Consider the following 16,588-nt stretch of genomic DNA (forward strand, 5'->3'; position numbering starts at 1 on the left):
TTTCTCTCCCTATCTCTCCTTCTCTCTATCTTTCTGTCCAGCTCTGTCTCACTTTCACCCAGTCTCTCACTTTTCCTGATTTAACTTTATCCTTGATGTCATTAGATTGTTTCAGGGTCATACATGTATCCATACATGATCAATCGTGTGACCCGTGCACTGTATGTTACGTCCTTGTTGCGGCAGTAATGGAACATATCTATTGACCTTGAATATATGCCGTCCATCTGTCCTTCGCGAGTCTTGTGTCAGGAAGTAAAACCCTGGTCCTAGATAAGGGGGGAAAAAAGGCAATCAATAAATCTATGAATATCAAATGCCCTGGATTTCTGTCATGTATATTTCATCTGCCCATCTGGTTGCATTGTGACGTTTGGGAACAATGCGACGTTCGACAAATGAATGACATTTATAACCCCGTGTCGCTGCCTTTTCTCGTACCAAGAGTCCTTCTGGATTGACTCTATTCACTGTTTTCCAGTTTCTTCTTTTTCCGCTGTCTCTCTTCTTTCTTTTCCTGCAGTCTATTGTCACATACCTCATCCTTGACATATATATATTCTTCTTTTGTCTTGTTTTTGTTGTTGTTATTGATGTTATTTTAGTTGTTGTTTTTTTCTTCTGAGGGGATGATAATATTTAAGAGCTTTTGCTCCAAGCTATTGTGTACCCATTTCTAACAGAGCAGGTTTAAACAACCTTGATGTATCCCAACCTCTCCCTCCCCCTCCAAAAAAAAAAAGAAAGAAGGAAAAAGGAAACACAAAGATATCAGGATACCGGTCATTTCTGTATATATTACTGATTAAGTATGAATTTATTGATCCAATTATGTTGTACCTGAAACAAATATGAAAGTGCTCATCTGCATCTAATAACCACCTGGCATAGCAGAAAATCTACAGCCTGAAAGAAAAGAGAAAAGATGGCAAAAACAAAATTATGGCTTACCTGTCGTTGAGAGGATACAGTCCCAGGAAAAGTTAAAACCTGTTCGAGGCATAAACTTTCCTGGAGGATGTTTACTTGTGACAAGCTTAAATTTCATTTGCTCTTAAATTGCTGTAACCTTAACCTACTGAGGATCGGCTGATTTTGCTACAACATGCATTTCCCATAGACACCTACCCGAGAATACTCGGAACTAGTCTTCAGCAGGTTTAGAGGGCTGGTCATGTGTACGTGTTCCACCCGATCTTGCATTTTATATATTTCCCATAGAATAGAGGACATAATCATATTGCGGTAATTGTACAATGTTCAACATGCGCACGTTCTAGACAAGTTTGCCCTTGAGCTTTGTTTAGTAGTTTGAAATTAAAAGTAAACTGTTGCCTCTGTCACCTAAGTAGACTGTTGCGTCTGTCACCTAGACAGGCTGGTTCAGATATTTTGAAGCAGTACAACACGATAAGTTACTCTGTACATTGACTCAAAAATGTTTCAAGGCATGTGGTTATATTTGTTTTTTCCATAAACAAGAACAACATGTGGTAGTGACATTCCACAGTTGTAAGTCTGTTGGTTTGTGTAAGCAATGGCTTGTTGCCACTGTTTGTTTATTTTGTCTTATTGTTGCTCTTACAGCAAGGAGGGGAGGGAGAGAGGAATGTGAATGAAATGTACATTAGATTGCAGCTGTTCAAACAATGGTATGCCCATGAGCAGAGTCACTGTCTTTGTTTTGATTGCATTAAATGTTTCCTGTGACAAGGGGGGGGGGGGGTGTTGTTGATGCTGCAATGAAATCTCTGCTGCTGAAGAAGAAGAACAACAACAACAGTGTCTTTAAGTGCACTTTAGACCATTGCTGACTTCAATTAGATAACATTTACCACTTAGGCATTGCGCCTTGCCAGGGTCAGACTCAGTTCATGGTATGTGCAGCATCTGACTCTTTGCTTCTCAAATTGACTAACCTGACCCCCCCCCCCCCCCCCCCCGTCACTACATGATTTGCAGTTGTCATTTTGCATTCTTTCGCCAGGACACTCAATCGTTTGTCATCTATCTCTACCCCCCCCCCCCTTTCTTTTCCCCCTTTGCAATGTCGTCCTTCTGCATTTCAGGGGCACTGCTGTATAAAGCAAAATATGCTTAGTCATAAAAGATAAAAACAAAAGCAAAAGTTTGTGGTCAAGCTAGCTAACCACCTGCCTTTAGAGATATGTACAATCAGGCACCTCACTGGATAGCACAAATTGATTATTTGTTGGTACATGTACGTAAATATAGACCTGTCTTTGTTTGTGTGCGTGTATGTGTGTGTTTACTTCCGTTGTTTTGTAGGAATTTCTATACCTGTCAAAGAACAAGTTAATCAATCAATAGTGCATATGGGATCATATTGCTGTGAGTGTTATACACAGCTGCTTCTTCCTGAGTTGAAGAAAAACGAAAAAAATGTCACCTAATATTACTCAGAGATGTATACTTAATATCTGTTATCTCATAAACCAGAAAGTACAATTAAAAAAAAAATGTTAGAGAGCAAATGACCCTAAGTTTACTTCTTAAGAAAGAATAATACTTGAATCAATATTTCTCATTTCATCGTTATAGATCGCAATTTTGTCTACTTATGAAATCTTTTAAGTCCTGATCTTGAGAGATGTGCATCATTACAAGGCGTAACATTTGGTATTGTTATATTTCTATACCTCAAATTGAACCACTTTTGAATTTTTGCTTGAAATCCTGATTCATGAAATATGTGGCATATGTCAAACGTGATTCGTATTTGCAAAGGATTCAGGGATGGTGCGAGAGGGGAGAATGCACAGCATTATTATCTAAGGAAGATCTGAAAACATTTGCTGCGTACGAATTGGATTCCTCGTTATCAAACAATTTTACATGGCTTTAGTTTGGCATACACCACAAAAGTAGAAGGAATAATGGAAGTGATTTTAATTTGTTGTTGTTGTTGCGGTTGTTGTGGTGGTTGTGATTGTGGTTGTGGTTGTTGTTGTTGTTATTGTTGTTGCTGTTGCTGTCGTTGTTGTTGCTGCTGTTGCACTTGTTTGCATATCAGAGGGCATCAAGTGTGTGCAAAGATTCAGCATCTGTTATTGTACAACACCAATCACTGAGTGGAAATTGTAAATTTGAGATGATCCTGTCAAGCATTCAACTGACAGATCTCCTCGTGGCCATCCAGCAAACATTTGCACACACCTCATATGAAGTCGCAATGATAGGTAATCTGATCTAATTGTTCGCGACTGGTTTATAAATCCATAACGAATTTCATGACATTGAAATTCAAGGAAATGTGCAAGATTTCCCTGTTCTGTTCAATGTTTTAAAAATCCAGCCACTGAGGGACTGAAATATTTGATTGCTTCTGTTATCACCAGCCTATTTGTCTCCCCTTCAACCATGATGGTTATTTCACATACATTCAGTGATGATTGCCTCTGGATAGGCAGTGAAATGATGTTTTTCTTTCTTTCTTTCTTTCTTTCTTTCTTTCTTTCTTTCTTTCTTTCTTTTGTTTCTTCTTTCTTTCCATCTATTAAATCTTTCTTTTCTTTTTTTTTTCTTTTCTTTCTTTCTATCGTGATAGTTGTGACCATACTGCTTTCAACACATGCTCCATGATACTTAACATATTCTGGTGATGTGACTTCTTTTTATTTTTTATCTCTCCTTCTTTTGGTACAAATAATGCTTAACTGCCCCCTCCATTTGCCCTATTTCTGCCTCTGGAAATAGATAACTTGCAAGTGTGTGGAGACACACCGGTTCAATTTCTACCTGCCTTCTATTCATGATACCCAGTAATTGATCCTTGGTAAAAGTAGCTCCTCATAATAACAGATTTTCTGTGGAAGCTGAATTCATGAGAATAACCTCTAAATGCTGAGTGCTGAATTAATCATGAAAAGTGAGAATCTGACCAGAATCAAAAAAAAAAAAAAAAAAAATGAAGAGAAATGACATATATTCTCCACAGAGCATATTATTCAAGAAATATATGGTTTGCAATGCAATCTCTGAAGTTGCTGCAAAGTATAAAAGATCTATATGGTTAAAAGAGAGAGAGAGAGAGAGAGAGAGAGAGAGAGAGAGAGAAAAGGAATTAGGTTGATGTGCAGCTTAGCAGAATCATTTTTTTCATGCCAAGTCTCATAATGCAGACAAATTTGAGGCTGTGTTGCTGTTTTCTTTACTGCATATTAGCCCAGCTTGTGAAATGACTCCCCGTTCTGTGGGTTTGGAATTCCACCATGAATTCATTTGTAGAAGTTTCATCGGATATGAGATGCTACAGAAGATGGGATTGGGTAGTTGAGGAAAGAATGGGAGGGGCATTTGTGCAAACATCCACTCGGTCAAGACTCTCCCAGCTGCCGAGGCAAGCCCAGCCCACCTCCTCCCATTTTCCTTATCCCGCCGTTTCTCTGGCCATGATTCTGTCAAGATGGACATGTTCATATCACAGTGGTTTAGGGGGCATGGGAGACACATTTGCATCATGAAGTCTATATAATCTGCCATGAAACATACAGAAAAAAGAAGGTATTTTAAAGTGAGACACTTTCCTTTCATTATCTGAAAGGTAACCAAATATTTGAAATGGCACCCTGGTTTAATGCCAAGCCTGTTACATTTTTTAGACTGATTGCTAATCAAGTATAAAGAAAGGAAGAATCTATCTTAAATGAGAGAAAAAAAAATAGAGAGAGACCCACAGAGTATAGAAATTATTAGCAAAGGGCTCTTGATTTATTGCTCTTCTGCTTATCAAACGAAATACATTCTTATGGTGTTAGTATGGAGCTTCCGTCTAATGTATCCGTGTGGTGTTCACACTGAGGGTGTGTCAAACAAGCGGGGCAGGGAGAGTATTGTGAAAAAAAAAAAAAAAAAAAAAAAACGTCAGGGACGCCCACCAAACTCACAGATGATACCTTGGTGTGTGATCGTGGGATGCGAAGACCTTCCTGACATGCCTCTGCTTCTGGTCCCTCTGGGTTCGTGCGAGTGCACTGCCATGAAAGGAGAGAGGGTATCAAAGTGCAGAGGGATTTCTGCGACGTATTCGCGTTACTCCTGCTGCCAGTCAATCTTCATAAACCAGTCGTCTCGATACGCCAACTGCCGCAGAAAAAAAGAGAAAAAATGATGTGGCGGTGGTGGTGTGGAGATAGATACCAGAGCAGGTCTGACCCCTCCGTTGTTCCGAACTTCTTCCCTTATGATGCATGAATGAAGGGGGGGGGGGGGGCAATGATTGCTCACTCTGGGATAAAATGAGCTATGGCACCATATTCGCATTCAAGGACAAAGACCAACATGTCCACTCGTGAAACATGTCAAGAATTAATTGTGGTGGCTTTTGCTGTTATTTTGGTTTTTATCTTTAAAAAAATACCAAATATTCCCAATATGCAGTACAGTGAAACATCACCACTTTCGAAACATTGAAAAAGAGAGAGAGAGAGAGAGATGTATTATATCAAAGCTTTTTCATCACAAGTTTTGTCGTATTCACAATCAAGGATAAATTGAAACACCGTCACGTATGAAACATTCAAGTGATTCAGTGTAATAGCCTTGAGTGTTTCATTATTTACAATCTATGATACAGTGAAACATGGCCACTCCTGAAACATTTCCAGAATTAATTGCAATAGTTTGTTTTTTCTTTTACAAATTCAAAATACATATTCACAATCAAGGATAAAGTGAGCTAATTTGCCACTAAGCTCCTAAGATCATCTGACCTGTGCAGATCGTCTATTAAGTTTTTTTTTCTGTCTTTTCCCTTTTTTCGTTGCATTTCTGCAGACAAAGGAAGATATCTTAGTGAGGTTATCATCGTTACTTGGCAGCCAGTACGAGAGGATCGTCCACTTTGCCCAATCTATTCCTGGTTTTGGGGATATCAGCAAGGAGGACCAGCGTATTCTTCTTCAAATTGGTGAGTGTTGCCACGCCCAGATAATGTCCTGCCCGAGTTGCCTGCCCAACCCGAGTCCCCTGCTCTTTTGGCACACTGTATGACCCCTGTCTTAATGCACATAAAAGATGGCCCCAGGGCCAGTTTCCTGTGGCCAGCCTGAGGCCGCCTATCAGTCGTTCGTGAAAAATTCACGCGGGAGCTTCAGGCTTGCTCAAGCGATATGGTCCCCATTGACACACAAGCCAGCCTCGCGTTGCCTTTCGAGGCTCCGGGGCTCAGCCCGAGGCTTATTGTTGGACTGGTGACACCTCCCAGCTATGTATGACTAGCCCTGGGGCTGTGGCCAGCCTTAGCGGGGATTTATGTTTGATATTTGATATCCAATCACCTGAGCATGTGATACCATGCTTCTAGACATAATATTATAGTGGTGTTGTTGCTGCTTTTGTTTCATTGTTTGTTTAAAGGGATGGTGTAGTTTTGGTTGAGATGGGGAATTGAAATGATAACTTTTTGTGAGAAAATGAGAAATCTTATATGAAATATGAAAGAGTATACAATTCTAAGAGCAATTCAAAGTTCATTTAATGAAAATTGGTTTTGAAATAGTTGATATATTAAAACATCAAAACAAAGTATTGTAATAAAAGATGGGACCCACCTTTCATTAGGACCACTTTGTTTTTGGATATCTCAGCCATTTTAGAACCTATTTTTATCAAATAAACTTTGATCTCCTCTCGGAAAAATATGCTCTTTACCATTTCATAAGTGGTTTCTAATTATCTCACCAAAAGTTCAAATTTGAATTTCAACCAAAACTATACCATCCCTTTAAGCCTTTCTTGTATTTGCAAAACAAAGCAAGTTAAAGTTATGATGGCTTTATAAATAGAATTTACATGCTTTGTCAGTCAATATCCACTTCAGTGAATACAAAAGAGTATTGTATCAAGATCATTCTGATGTTGTGACCACATACAAATGTATCTGGATTTAAGGGATTAATGTCAACAAAATGTAGACGACAAAAAAAAGTGACTGTTGCTATATTCGCAATCATTGCCTCATGTTTGGATGGCTTGTGTCTTTACTAGAAAACCTACTGCTTTGCAGCCAACAGAATATGCAGACTAGAAATCAAGTTTTTGTGAGACTCCTCTTCCCCCTCCCCTCCACCACCCCCTTCATATCCCATCATAGCCCAACCAGATGCTGTGCAAAGCACAGCATCAGGCAGACGGGGCTTTGCCATCAAATCGGGGAACCACAACACAACTACAAAACTTATAACAATTTATACTTTACTTATAGAAATTTATACGTTACTCACATATAAAGGTGCATGCTTATATAACAGAAGGTACATACAACCATAGAGAGCCCTCACGACAAGTCCATTGAACAAAAAATGGCACTTCCTAGCGCAATCCCTGACTGTCGGGGTTCATCGTTGCAGAATTCAAAATGGTGCGTTGACCACTCAGCAAATTATGCGTGCGCGTGTGTGGCTGGAAGTGCAGCGATCTATTGTGTGCGTGTGTTCTTTGGTAGCAGCACGGTCGACAGCGAGACCTTTAAAAGTGCATTCAGATCGCGTGAACTCCCGATTATCAGATGTACCGTTCGCACATGCTGCATATAATCTTCATTTTCGGTAGGTTGTGAAATGTGTATGTCAATATCGATAACATAGCTACAGGCCGTATGTAGTGTCATTAACGAATATTACATTTAGTGAGTTTGAGATGACCAAAAAATGATGTCAAGTATCAAAACTCAAAGCGATCGTAAAGCGATCGCTGAGCTCTCTTTGTGTTGTGGGCCGCTCTGGTACAGCCCTGTTGCTATTTGTACAGCGACTGGACTGTGTATAGTTAATCCCATCAGTAATTTCAAGTGGGATGAACCCCAATTAACCAAGCAGCATCGTCTCCATTTTGCCTCTGTGCTGGTGGTATCACAGGGAATCCTTTGGATACATATCTACTTCCCTTCATGCATCATTGTTGATTTAAAGAATGCAGAGCCCTTAATGTAGATTGCAATCCTCTGTTTTCCAAGCTTTTACACGTCATGCATTTTCTCTCCATGCAACATTTTAAAATATGCTAGGGCAAGATGTATTCATTTGTAAATTTTACAAAATAGGCACCTCTACAATATGGCAAGAGGTACGGCCCACCCTCTGTATGCCCTTGCATTGCAAAATAACTTCAAAGCACATGAGTAACTGTGCCATCATTTTACAGGAATGTCAGTCGTACTCCGATTTAGCTGCAGACCAAAACTCAAGCCACTTTTTTACAGCTGTATTTGAGAGCCATGTTGGAAAAAAAAAATGGGTTGTTAGTCAGTTTATCCTATCTACGTTATCTGTTTGAGAATCTGCTCTGCCGTAACTGTTTCTGCTGTCGTGGTAATACTATCTGCCTTTCAGATTCAATAGCACTCTGCAGTTGAGATTCCAATTTGCGTGAAATCTACCTGCGTGCCGCGCATCGATCCTGAAGGGCAATGATGCCGTGCCATACTGGGTGACCCAAAATATATCAACATCCGGGTCGACTAATAGCTGTATCGCAAGCGTTGATAGTGTTTGTTGCATTCGTACCATGCCTGAGACGGCTTGAATCGTCTCTGAGACGACCCGTATTTGATTGTTTGGAGAAAAAAAAAAGAAAAAAGAAAGATCAGATCACATTGTCAAATTCCGTCTCTCAACCAAGCACAAGGCTTATGTGACACAAATCAAAGCCACTGAAGGAACTTAAGTCGGGCATGGTATAAATATGGGGTATTTGCCTGAGTATTCTTTTTTTTTATGCCTCCGCCACGAAGTGGTGCCGGAGGCATTATGTTTTCGGGTTGTCCGTCCGTCCGTCCGTCCGTCCTTCCGTCCGTCCGTCCGTCCGTCCGTCCTTCCGTCCGTCCGTCCGTCCGTCCGTCCTTCCGTCCGTCCGTAATGAATTTTGTGGACAAGGTAACTATCGAAACCTGTTGAGGTATCCTAATGAAACTTGGCATGTATGTGTATTAGGGGGTGAAGTTGTGCCTATCAACTTTTGGGTGCACATGCTCAAGGTCAAAGGTCAAAAGGTCAAGGTCAAATACATAAAATTTCACTATTTCCAACATATCTATTGAATGCCTGAAGATATTTTCTTGAAACTTATTGTATACATGTATTACCCAATTAAGATTCTCTGGTGAAAGTTTGGGTCATGAGGTCAAAGGTCAAAAGGTCAGGGTCGAATACATAAAATTTCACTATTTCCACCATATCTATGATGAATGCCTGAAGAGATTTTCTTGAAACTTAGTGTATACCCAATTAAGATTCTCTGGTGAAAGTTTGCATCATGAGGTCAAAGGTCAAAGGTCAAAAGGTCAGGGTCAAATACATAAAATTTCACTATTTCCACCATATCTATTGAATGCCTGAAGATATTTTCTTGAAACTTAGTGTATACATGTATTACCCAATTAAGATTCTCTGGTGAAAGTTTGGGTCATGAGGTCAAAGGTCAAAGGTCAAAAGTTCAAAAGGGCAAGTAAAAATATTAAAACTTCTTTTTTTTCTCCGTACCTTGGAAAATTGTTCAAGGTATCTTCATGGAACATAGTATATATACATGTACTGACTGGAAGTGATTATCTAGAGAATGTAGGGTTCATGGGGTCAAAGGTCAAGTGCAAGACTTCAAAATTTTACTATTACCCTCATATTTATGCAATGCCAGCAGGGTTATTTTTTTACACTTGGTGTATGCGTGTGTAACGTAATAGAAATTCTCTGGAAAGTTTTTTTTTTTTCTCTTTTTGCCTCAAAGGTCAAAAGGTCAAAGATCAAGTGAAAGTGCTGAACTAACTTTTTCCTCCATATCACGGAAGTGGCTCAAGTTACCTTGAAACTTAGTACATGTTATGCATGTTCTACCTGAAAGTAATTATCTTATGAATTTTAGGGTCAAGGGCCAGATGAAAAGGGTAACAATTTACTATTCAATTCAGAAATTGCACTTATTCTCCACACCTGTACCTTGAAAATTATTCAATGCCTAAATGTATGAATGGGTCAAAGTCAAGTTAAAGTCCTTAAATCCCTAGATACATGCTCTCTTATTCATCCAATTAAACCAACGTCAAGGAAGGTGAACATTCAACACATTTGTGACAAACTTGTCATTCCAATATTTTGCCAATTTTGTGAAAATGTAATCACACAGTGTCCACATGTACTATCTAGACCTATTGGGAAAATCATGCATTATGGCGGAGGCATACCAGTCGCCAAAGCGACATTTCTAGTTCTTTTTGCGGAAAGAATGTGCTATTCTGTGAAGTTTTTTTTTTTTGGTTAATGTTGCTCTTGTTAGAGCAATATTACAAAGTCCCTTAATGGATCTGTATCATGATAAAAAGTTAAGCTTCATTTTGCATGAAATCTATCTGCATACTTCTAAAAATCTACAAACGTTAAATAGATGTGTTCTTGTCCTCACAAGAAAATCTAGAAGCCTCCCAATGTGGAAATCATTTTTGTCTATAAACATGCATTTTTATCACACAGGCAATCTCCCCGATTGCTCAGTTTGAAGAACTTACCTGGTTTCGATGCATTAAAGGTAGGGGATACCTTTTACAGACCTCCCAAAATGCAGCAAAACATTACATATGAACCTCAGGGGACTTGCTTTGGCCACTGCTTAGAAATTTGTAAGTCAACAGTTATCTAAAATTTGAATAATGCACAAAACTCAACTACTCAGTAGTTCTGTGTGTCAGCCACACTTAAGCCTTTTTGTTGCATTCTTTTGTATTTGTGATCTATAAACACAAATCTAAAAGTACAAGAGCTGATGTTATAACATATACATGTAGAGTGTGTGGCAAGAATGTATATAGAAATGTTTGTAAGTGTAGATGAACTTTCTTCACAAAATATACATGATGGACACACATGCAGTACATGGGTCTGCAAAGGTAGCCTAGTAATGTACTGGAATTTACGGTGAGCCCAGTAAACAATTCAATTCAATATCTAACGGTCAAAAAAATGTACTAAATGTTACCTTCCACTTTCAATACTTTATGAGAGTTTCTAAAATGATACTCTCTTCAACATACCACTGTATTTATACAACTCTTCATTTAAGGCGTGCAAATGGGATTCCCTACCTTTAAGTTTGGCAGCCCTGCTATCATGTTGTTCATGCAGCGTATAGTTCCAGGCTATTTGGTGCACTTTAGTAGCTGAAGAAACCACACCAGAGGACTTGCCAGTGGTAAAGCAAGGCATGCATGGTCAGGGTTAAAAAAGAAAAAAAAAAGCGTTTGGCAAATAGTCCTAGCAAATGTCAGAGCTTTGTATACTGCGAGGGTCAAGGGATTGATGGCAAAGATTAGAGTTAAGTAACGCTCCGAGCAACTGTTTGCGCGCGACAAACTTTCCGTTCACCAAACTACGTATAAGAAGTGACTTTCACTTTCTTCTTCAATCTCACGACTTTCAAATGATGAAAACAAACAAACAAAGCTAATGAACAAGGGGGAAGATAGCAATGATGACTTCTGTTGGGGAATTATTACTTCAAGTCATCTCCCTCTTTCCTTTCTCTTTTCTTACTTTATCCCGAGCCAGAAATACAAATCTCCATCACTTTGCTGGTTCAAATGATGTGTTTGCCCGCTTCTGTTTTCTGCGTCCGCTCCAAGGAAAGAGATAGGCCGTAAACCCGAGCTGCAAACAAAGGCCACTTTAGCTCAGTTTAGCGGCGAAGGGATAGAATTGAGGAGAGAGAAACGTGGCTGATCAGTATTTGGCAGATTATCATTGACTTGCCCTTTCCGGAGTTCACCCTTCTCCCCATTACGACACCTCTCCGGCGCAGCATCCGGAATCCTGTGTGTGTGGAAAGCCATAGGATTTAAGTGGCTTTGCATGTCATTGCCGCTTTGACCTGACAAATTTGCGGTACTACAATGATTTCTTTGCAACAGTTATAGAAGGAATAACAAAAAAAAAAATAAATAAGCGTGAACTTTTGACTTCTTGTCTTTTCTATCACAATTTACATTTTAGAAAAAGTCAGAACAATGATATGACATCATCTGAGATGTATACCCGCCCCCATTGTTTACATATACTATGCATTATCAGCATATGCTGCAAAATGCTGAGTGAGAGAATTTGAAGATCACAAAGTGACTTAAAACGTTTGACATATCTCTTAAGTTTGTTACCTGCAAATTATATTGTTGAGAAAGTGATTAAGAGATTGGAACTGCTTTGCAGTTTTGTTTTCCTTTGTTGACCACAGCATCACACCAATAGTGGGGCAGATATGTGAAATAAATGCTCACATCTGACGGGAAGTATGAAATACTAGTATAGGGGTATTTTGGGGCGTTGATTGATTGCCGGATCCAAGAAATCTGGCAACGGGGTCGGCTGCCATTTTGAATTCCAATATGGCCGCCGTCAAAGATCCCTATCTTCAGTTCTGAATGGCATAAGCCATTGAAATTTGATACATAAAAGCGTGGTGATATGATGACTTCAATAACAGACTTATTTGATATGTTTGACAAGCTGCACGGCAGCCAATTTGAATTTTCCTACCTAGTTGCCATGTTGGAGTATTGAAAATCTCTACCCCAGGTTTGTAGACTTGGCTACCTGATTGAGCACGCGTTTGTAACTGATTGAGTGCGTGCTGCCATATTTACATTGTGACATCAGTGAAAGGTGCATTATGCTTCATTTTTGCTGTACTTTTCATCATGCCTGTGAATGTTAGTCGTGATGTTTGTCTTCGCAGCCATATTGGAATTCAAAATAACGGGCATTGCGTTTGTCAGACACATCACATTAGTCCATGTTTTAACTCAGTACATTAAAATATTTGTTTGCACCTAATTTCAGCGTTACTCACCACTTTGAACTCGAGATAGGGATTTTGAACATTTCGTTGAGGCGGCCATATAGAAGTTTAGTACCAGAACTTAAATGTAGCACATTTATGCATAGCCATGCAGGGATGTTGTGATGGAGTGTCAGGATAATCAAATCACCAAAGTTTTATGAGTGAATAATTCAAAAATGACCTCTTTTTTGGAGGGGGAGGTGGAGAGGAGCATTCAATACCTAAACAAGTATGTGGTGAACTTAAATGAACTTTAGTCCTTACAAAAAGTGTGATTAACTAATCTAGGTATAAGTGTAAAATTTTGTTCTTTTGTTAGTGCTTAAAGAAATGTCTTACAAATTTTTCACAAATTGTATGCAAGTTTACAATTATGAGGAACAATGGCAAGAGATGCATTTGTTGTTGTTGTTGTTGTTGTTGATGATTTGATACATTTTGGATGGAATCCCAAAGTTAGATTCTCAGAAAACACTGATCACTCACAAGAAACCACGGATAAGATTTAGAACAGCATGATGGATGCTTACAAGGGAAAACTGTAACTTGTAAAACAGGCTTGATCAGAACTTCATTTTCTTTGTGAGGGGCGGGGGCTGGGGGAAAGGGCAAAATCGTGACAGAAACACCGAAGTGCAAATCACCCAATCCATGCAAGCAACACCGTCAGTGTGAAATGGGTGCTGGCAAAGTGTGTCTCTGGCTTGAATTTGCCTTTGCCTCCCTCAAAGCGCTTATAAAATTATCCACATAGTGAAGCTTCGTCACAAATCTGGACCCCATTTCATTTTTTTTTTTAAAGTTGATATGTAGCAACTCTTGCTGGAATGGCAATTCAGGGGTCGCACTTAACTTTTTTTTTTAACTAGCCAGGCGGACTACCTAGAATCAATTTTGATACTGAAGCAATATTTTGGCTAGCCAGACGGACTAGTAACTTCAGAATTTTATGATTTTTGGCTAGTCCGACATGATTTTGGGTGGCCAATGGCCAGCGGACCATCGCCAATTTCGAACCCTGCAATTGTCATAGTAACGACAAGAATCCAGCTTCCTGATTGGCTGTTGGTGTGGGAAGCTGCCATTCCAGCAGAAATTGCTATTGTAACATCTTTAAGATGTGAAGTGGGGTCCTGGAGTGTTAATTACCAGCAGTCTTCTGTGTAAACAGGATTTTTAAAATACATGTAATTATAGATCTGTGGTTGACGCTCAAGGAAATTCTTGGATGTCTTTGTGTATCAACTCGAGATAGATCTGAGGTAAAACCAGTCTGCATCCAATGCAGGTGCATGAACAGAAATACACAACATCATATTATTCTTTATTAATTTTTTGTTTTGTTTTATTGTTTTGTTTAGTGTTTGTAGTCAATGCTATATTTGTGTCATTGTTGTCCTTTTTCCCCCTAATGCAAGAGTCACAACTTCTTTGAATACCAATAGGTCATAGCCTATTCTGGGGAAAATGTTGGTAACTCCTCACATTAGGGCACGGACGTGAGCAGTTTTATACAAGAGGTTGCGATGTCTGTAGAGCAGCATGGATTTTGATAGTGCCATCCATGTCAGCAACTGCCTCTACTTTTAGAACAAATCTTAAACATATCAAACCAACTTTTTTTCTGCATTAACTTATACCACCAGTACCCGAAAGATATCACATTCATCTCAAGAAATTTTTAGTTAGAGACATAAGCAAGTAATATATCATTCTTTTGTCAGTCTGTTAAGACAAGATGGCAATGTGTGCCTGCTTGTGCAAACATCTATTTTTTTACTTTTTTTTTTTTTGGTGGGGGGGTCCAAATATTTTTATGAGAGTTACCTGTTCTACGTGAATCTGCCTACTTGTGTACAAGTATGCAGCTTTATGTAGCCTTCTACTGCTAGCTTGTATAGAACAACTTTGTGTGTGTGTTATTGTGTCTTATTGCATTCTCTATTTGTTTACCTTGCTTCAAAGACACTTGCCCTCTACATGACTCCAAGCGTAGATATTTGTAGCTCAGGATCAAATCAAGCTCCAAAATTAAGAGTTCAGTTTTTGCATTTTTCCCATCACGTCAACGGAAAATCCCGTCCGAACTTTCCAAAGTTAATCCGATGGAAATGCCACTGCCAATGACAAAGAGTTCTGCCGCCAAGGTCAACTGTGACAGTGGACATTTGGTTGGTACCAACTTCTATTGGATCCATCTTCTTTTTAGACTCACAGTGCGTGGGGTGTGTGTGACGACGCTGTGTTTGCGGGCAATCCCTCCAATCTTCGCAAAGTGTGCTGAAACGATGCAAAACGTACAAAGGCACCGATTTCTGATTGGCCATCACAAGGGGGTGTTGCAGTTCAGTTCAGAAGACTGACAGTTGGAGAGGAGCGTGGGGGATGAGGGGCTCTCATCTTAGTCTCAAGGTCTCTGGTTTGCAGACCTCAAATCTGAGAGCTAGTGGTCTTCCACACGGCATTGATTGTCTTAGCCCTTAATAGAGTAGACTGCATGAAGCCAATGGTCCTGGGTTTACTCTCCTGAAAGCATTTAATTGCCTTCCCAGTTGCCACATAATTTCCGAAGCACAAAATTCAGATCATAGAACTGAATTTTAAAGGTAGGGAATCCCATTTGCATGCCTTAAATGAAGAGTTGTATAAATACAGTGGTATGTTGAAGAGAGTATCATTTTAGAAACTCCCATAAAGTATTGAAAGTGGAAGGTAACATTTAGTACATTTTTATTGACCGTTAGATTTTGAATTAAATTTTTTTCGGGGCTCACCGTAAATTCCAGTACAGTACTAGGCTACCTTTGCAGACCCATGCACTGCATGTGTGTCCATCATGTATATTTTGTGAAGAAAGTTCATCAAAACTTACAAACATTTCTATATACATTCTTGCCACACACTCTATATGTTATTACATCAGCTCTTATACTTTTAGATTTGTGTTTATAGATAAAAATATACAGAAGACTGCAACAAAAAGGCTTAAGTGTGGCTGACACACAGAACTACAGAGTAGTTGAGTTTTGTGCATTATTCAAATTGTAGATAACTGTTGACTTCCAAATTTCTCAGCAGTGGCCTAAGCAAGTCCCCTGAGGTTCATATTTAATGTTTTGCTGCATTTTGGGAGGTCTGTAAAAGGTATCCCCTACCTTTAACGAACTTCATGGGCATCAAAATTCAAAGGCATCATACTTCACATGACATCTCACCATGATATTGAAGGAATATCACTGTTAGTAATACACATCACACTTTCAGTGTTATCGCAGTGTCAGTGTTGTTTTGTCTTTCTTTTTGTCTTTTTTTTTTGTTTGTTTAGATAGAATAGAGTCACTATATTTTCTTATAACTAAATGCAGTGACTTTTTCCTTGTTTGCACAATGTTATTTTGCCCAATGCCATCACATTTGACTCTGTAGAGTTTAGAAAACAGGACCAAAAAAAAAAAGCAAAAACAGATTTTGAATATGTTCTCTTTGCAATTGATCGCAGGGAGTTCAAATCAACATGGAGAAAATGTCAGGAATACAAAACACTATGCACAGAATGTCATGCAAGTTCAGATTAGTTTGGGGACCTTCTGGGTATTTTGTTATCCTCAAGGAAAAAAAAAAAACTAGAGGAAAGAGAAGGGGCTGAAAGGGTGGGGTGGGTAGGTGTTGCATCGATTTTACATGCATCCAAAAGAAAACATTTTATGTACAGACTTGTGGAGATATTGTGTGTATAGGTGTGTACACA

At 39.1% G+C, this 16,588-nt stretch overlaps 1 protein-coding gene across 1 annotated transcript in view; it reads left to right on the top strand.

Moving 5' to 3' along the window:
- Window positions 1-16,588, top strand: part of LOC140237623 (thyroid hormone receptor alpha-like) — a 201,159-nt gene that overhangs the window by 150,857 nt on the left and 33,714 nt on the right. The window contains exon 3 of the mRNA XM_072317549.1: window positions 5,797-5,929. Coding sequence (XP_072173650.1) covers window positions 5,797-5,929 — 133 coding nt within the window. The remainder of the gene's footprint in view (window positions 1-5,796; window positions 5,930-16,588) is intronic.

This window comes from Diadema setosum, chromosome 14 (assembly GCF_964275005.1).
Source record: "Diadema setosum chromosome 14, eeDiaSeto1, whole genome shotgun sequence".
NCBI classification, from domain to species: domain Eukaryota; kingdom Metazoa; phylum Echinodermata; class Echinoidea; order Diadematoida; family Diadematidae; genus Diadema; species Diadema setosum.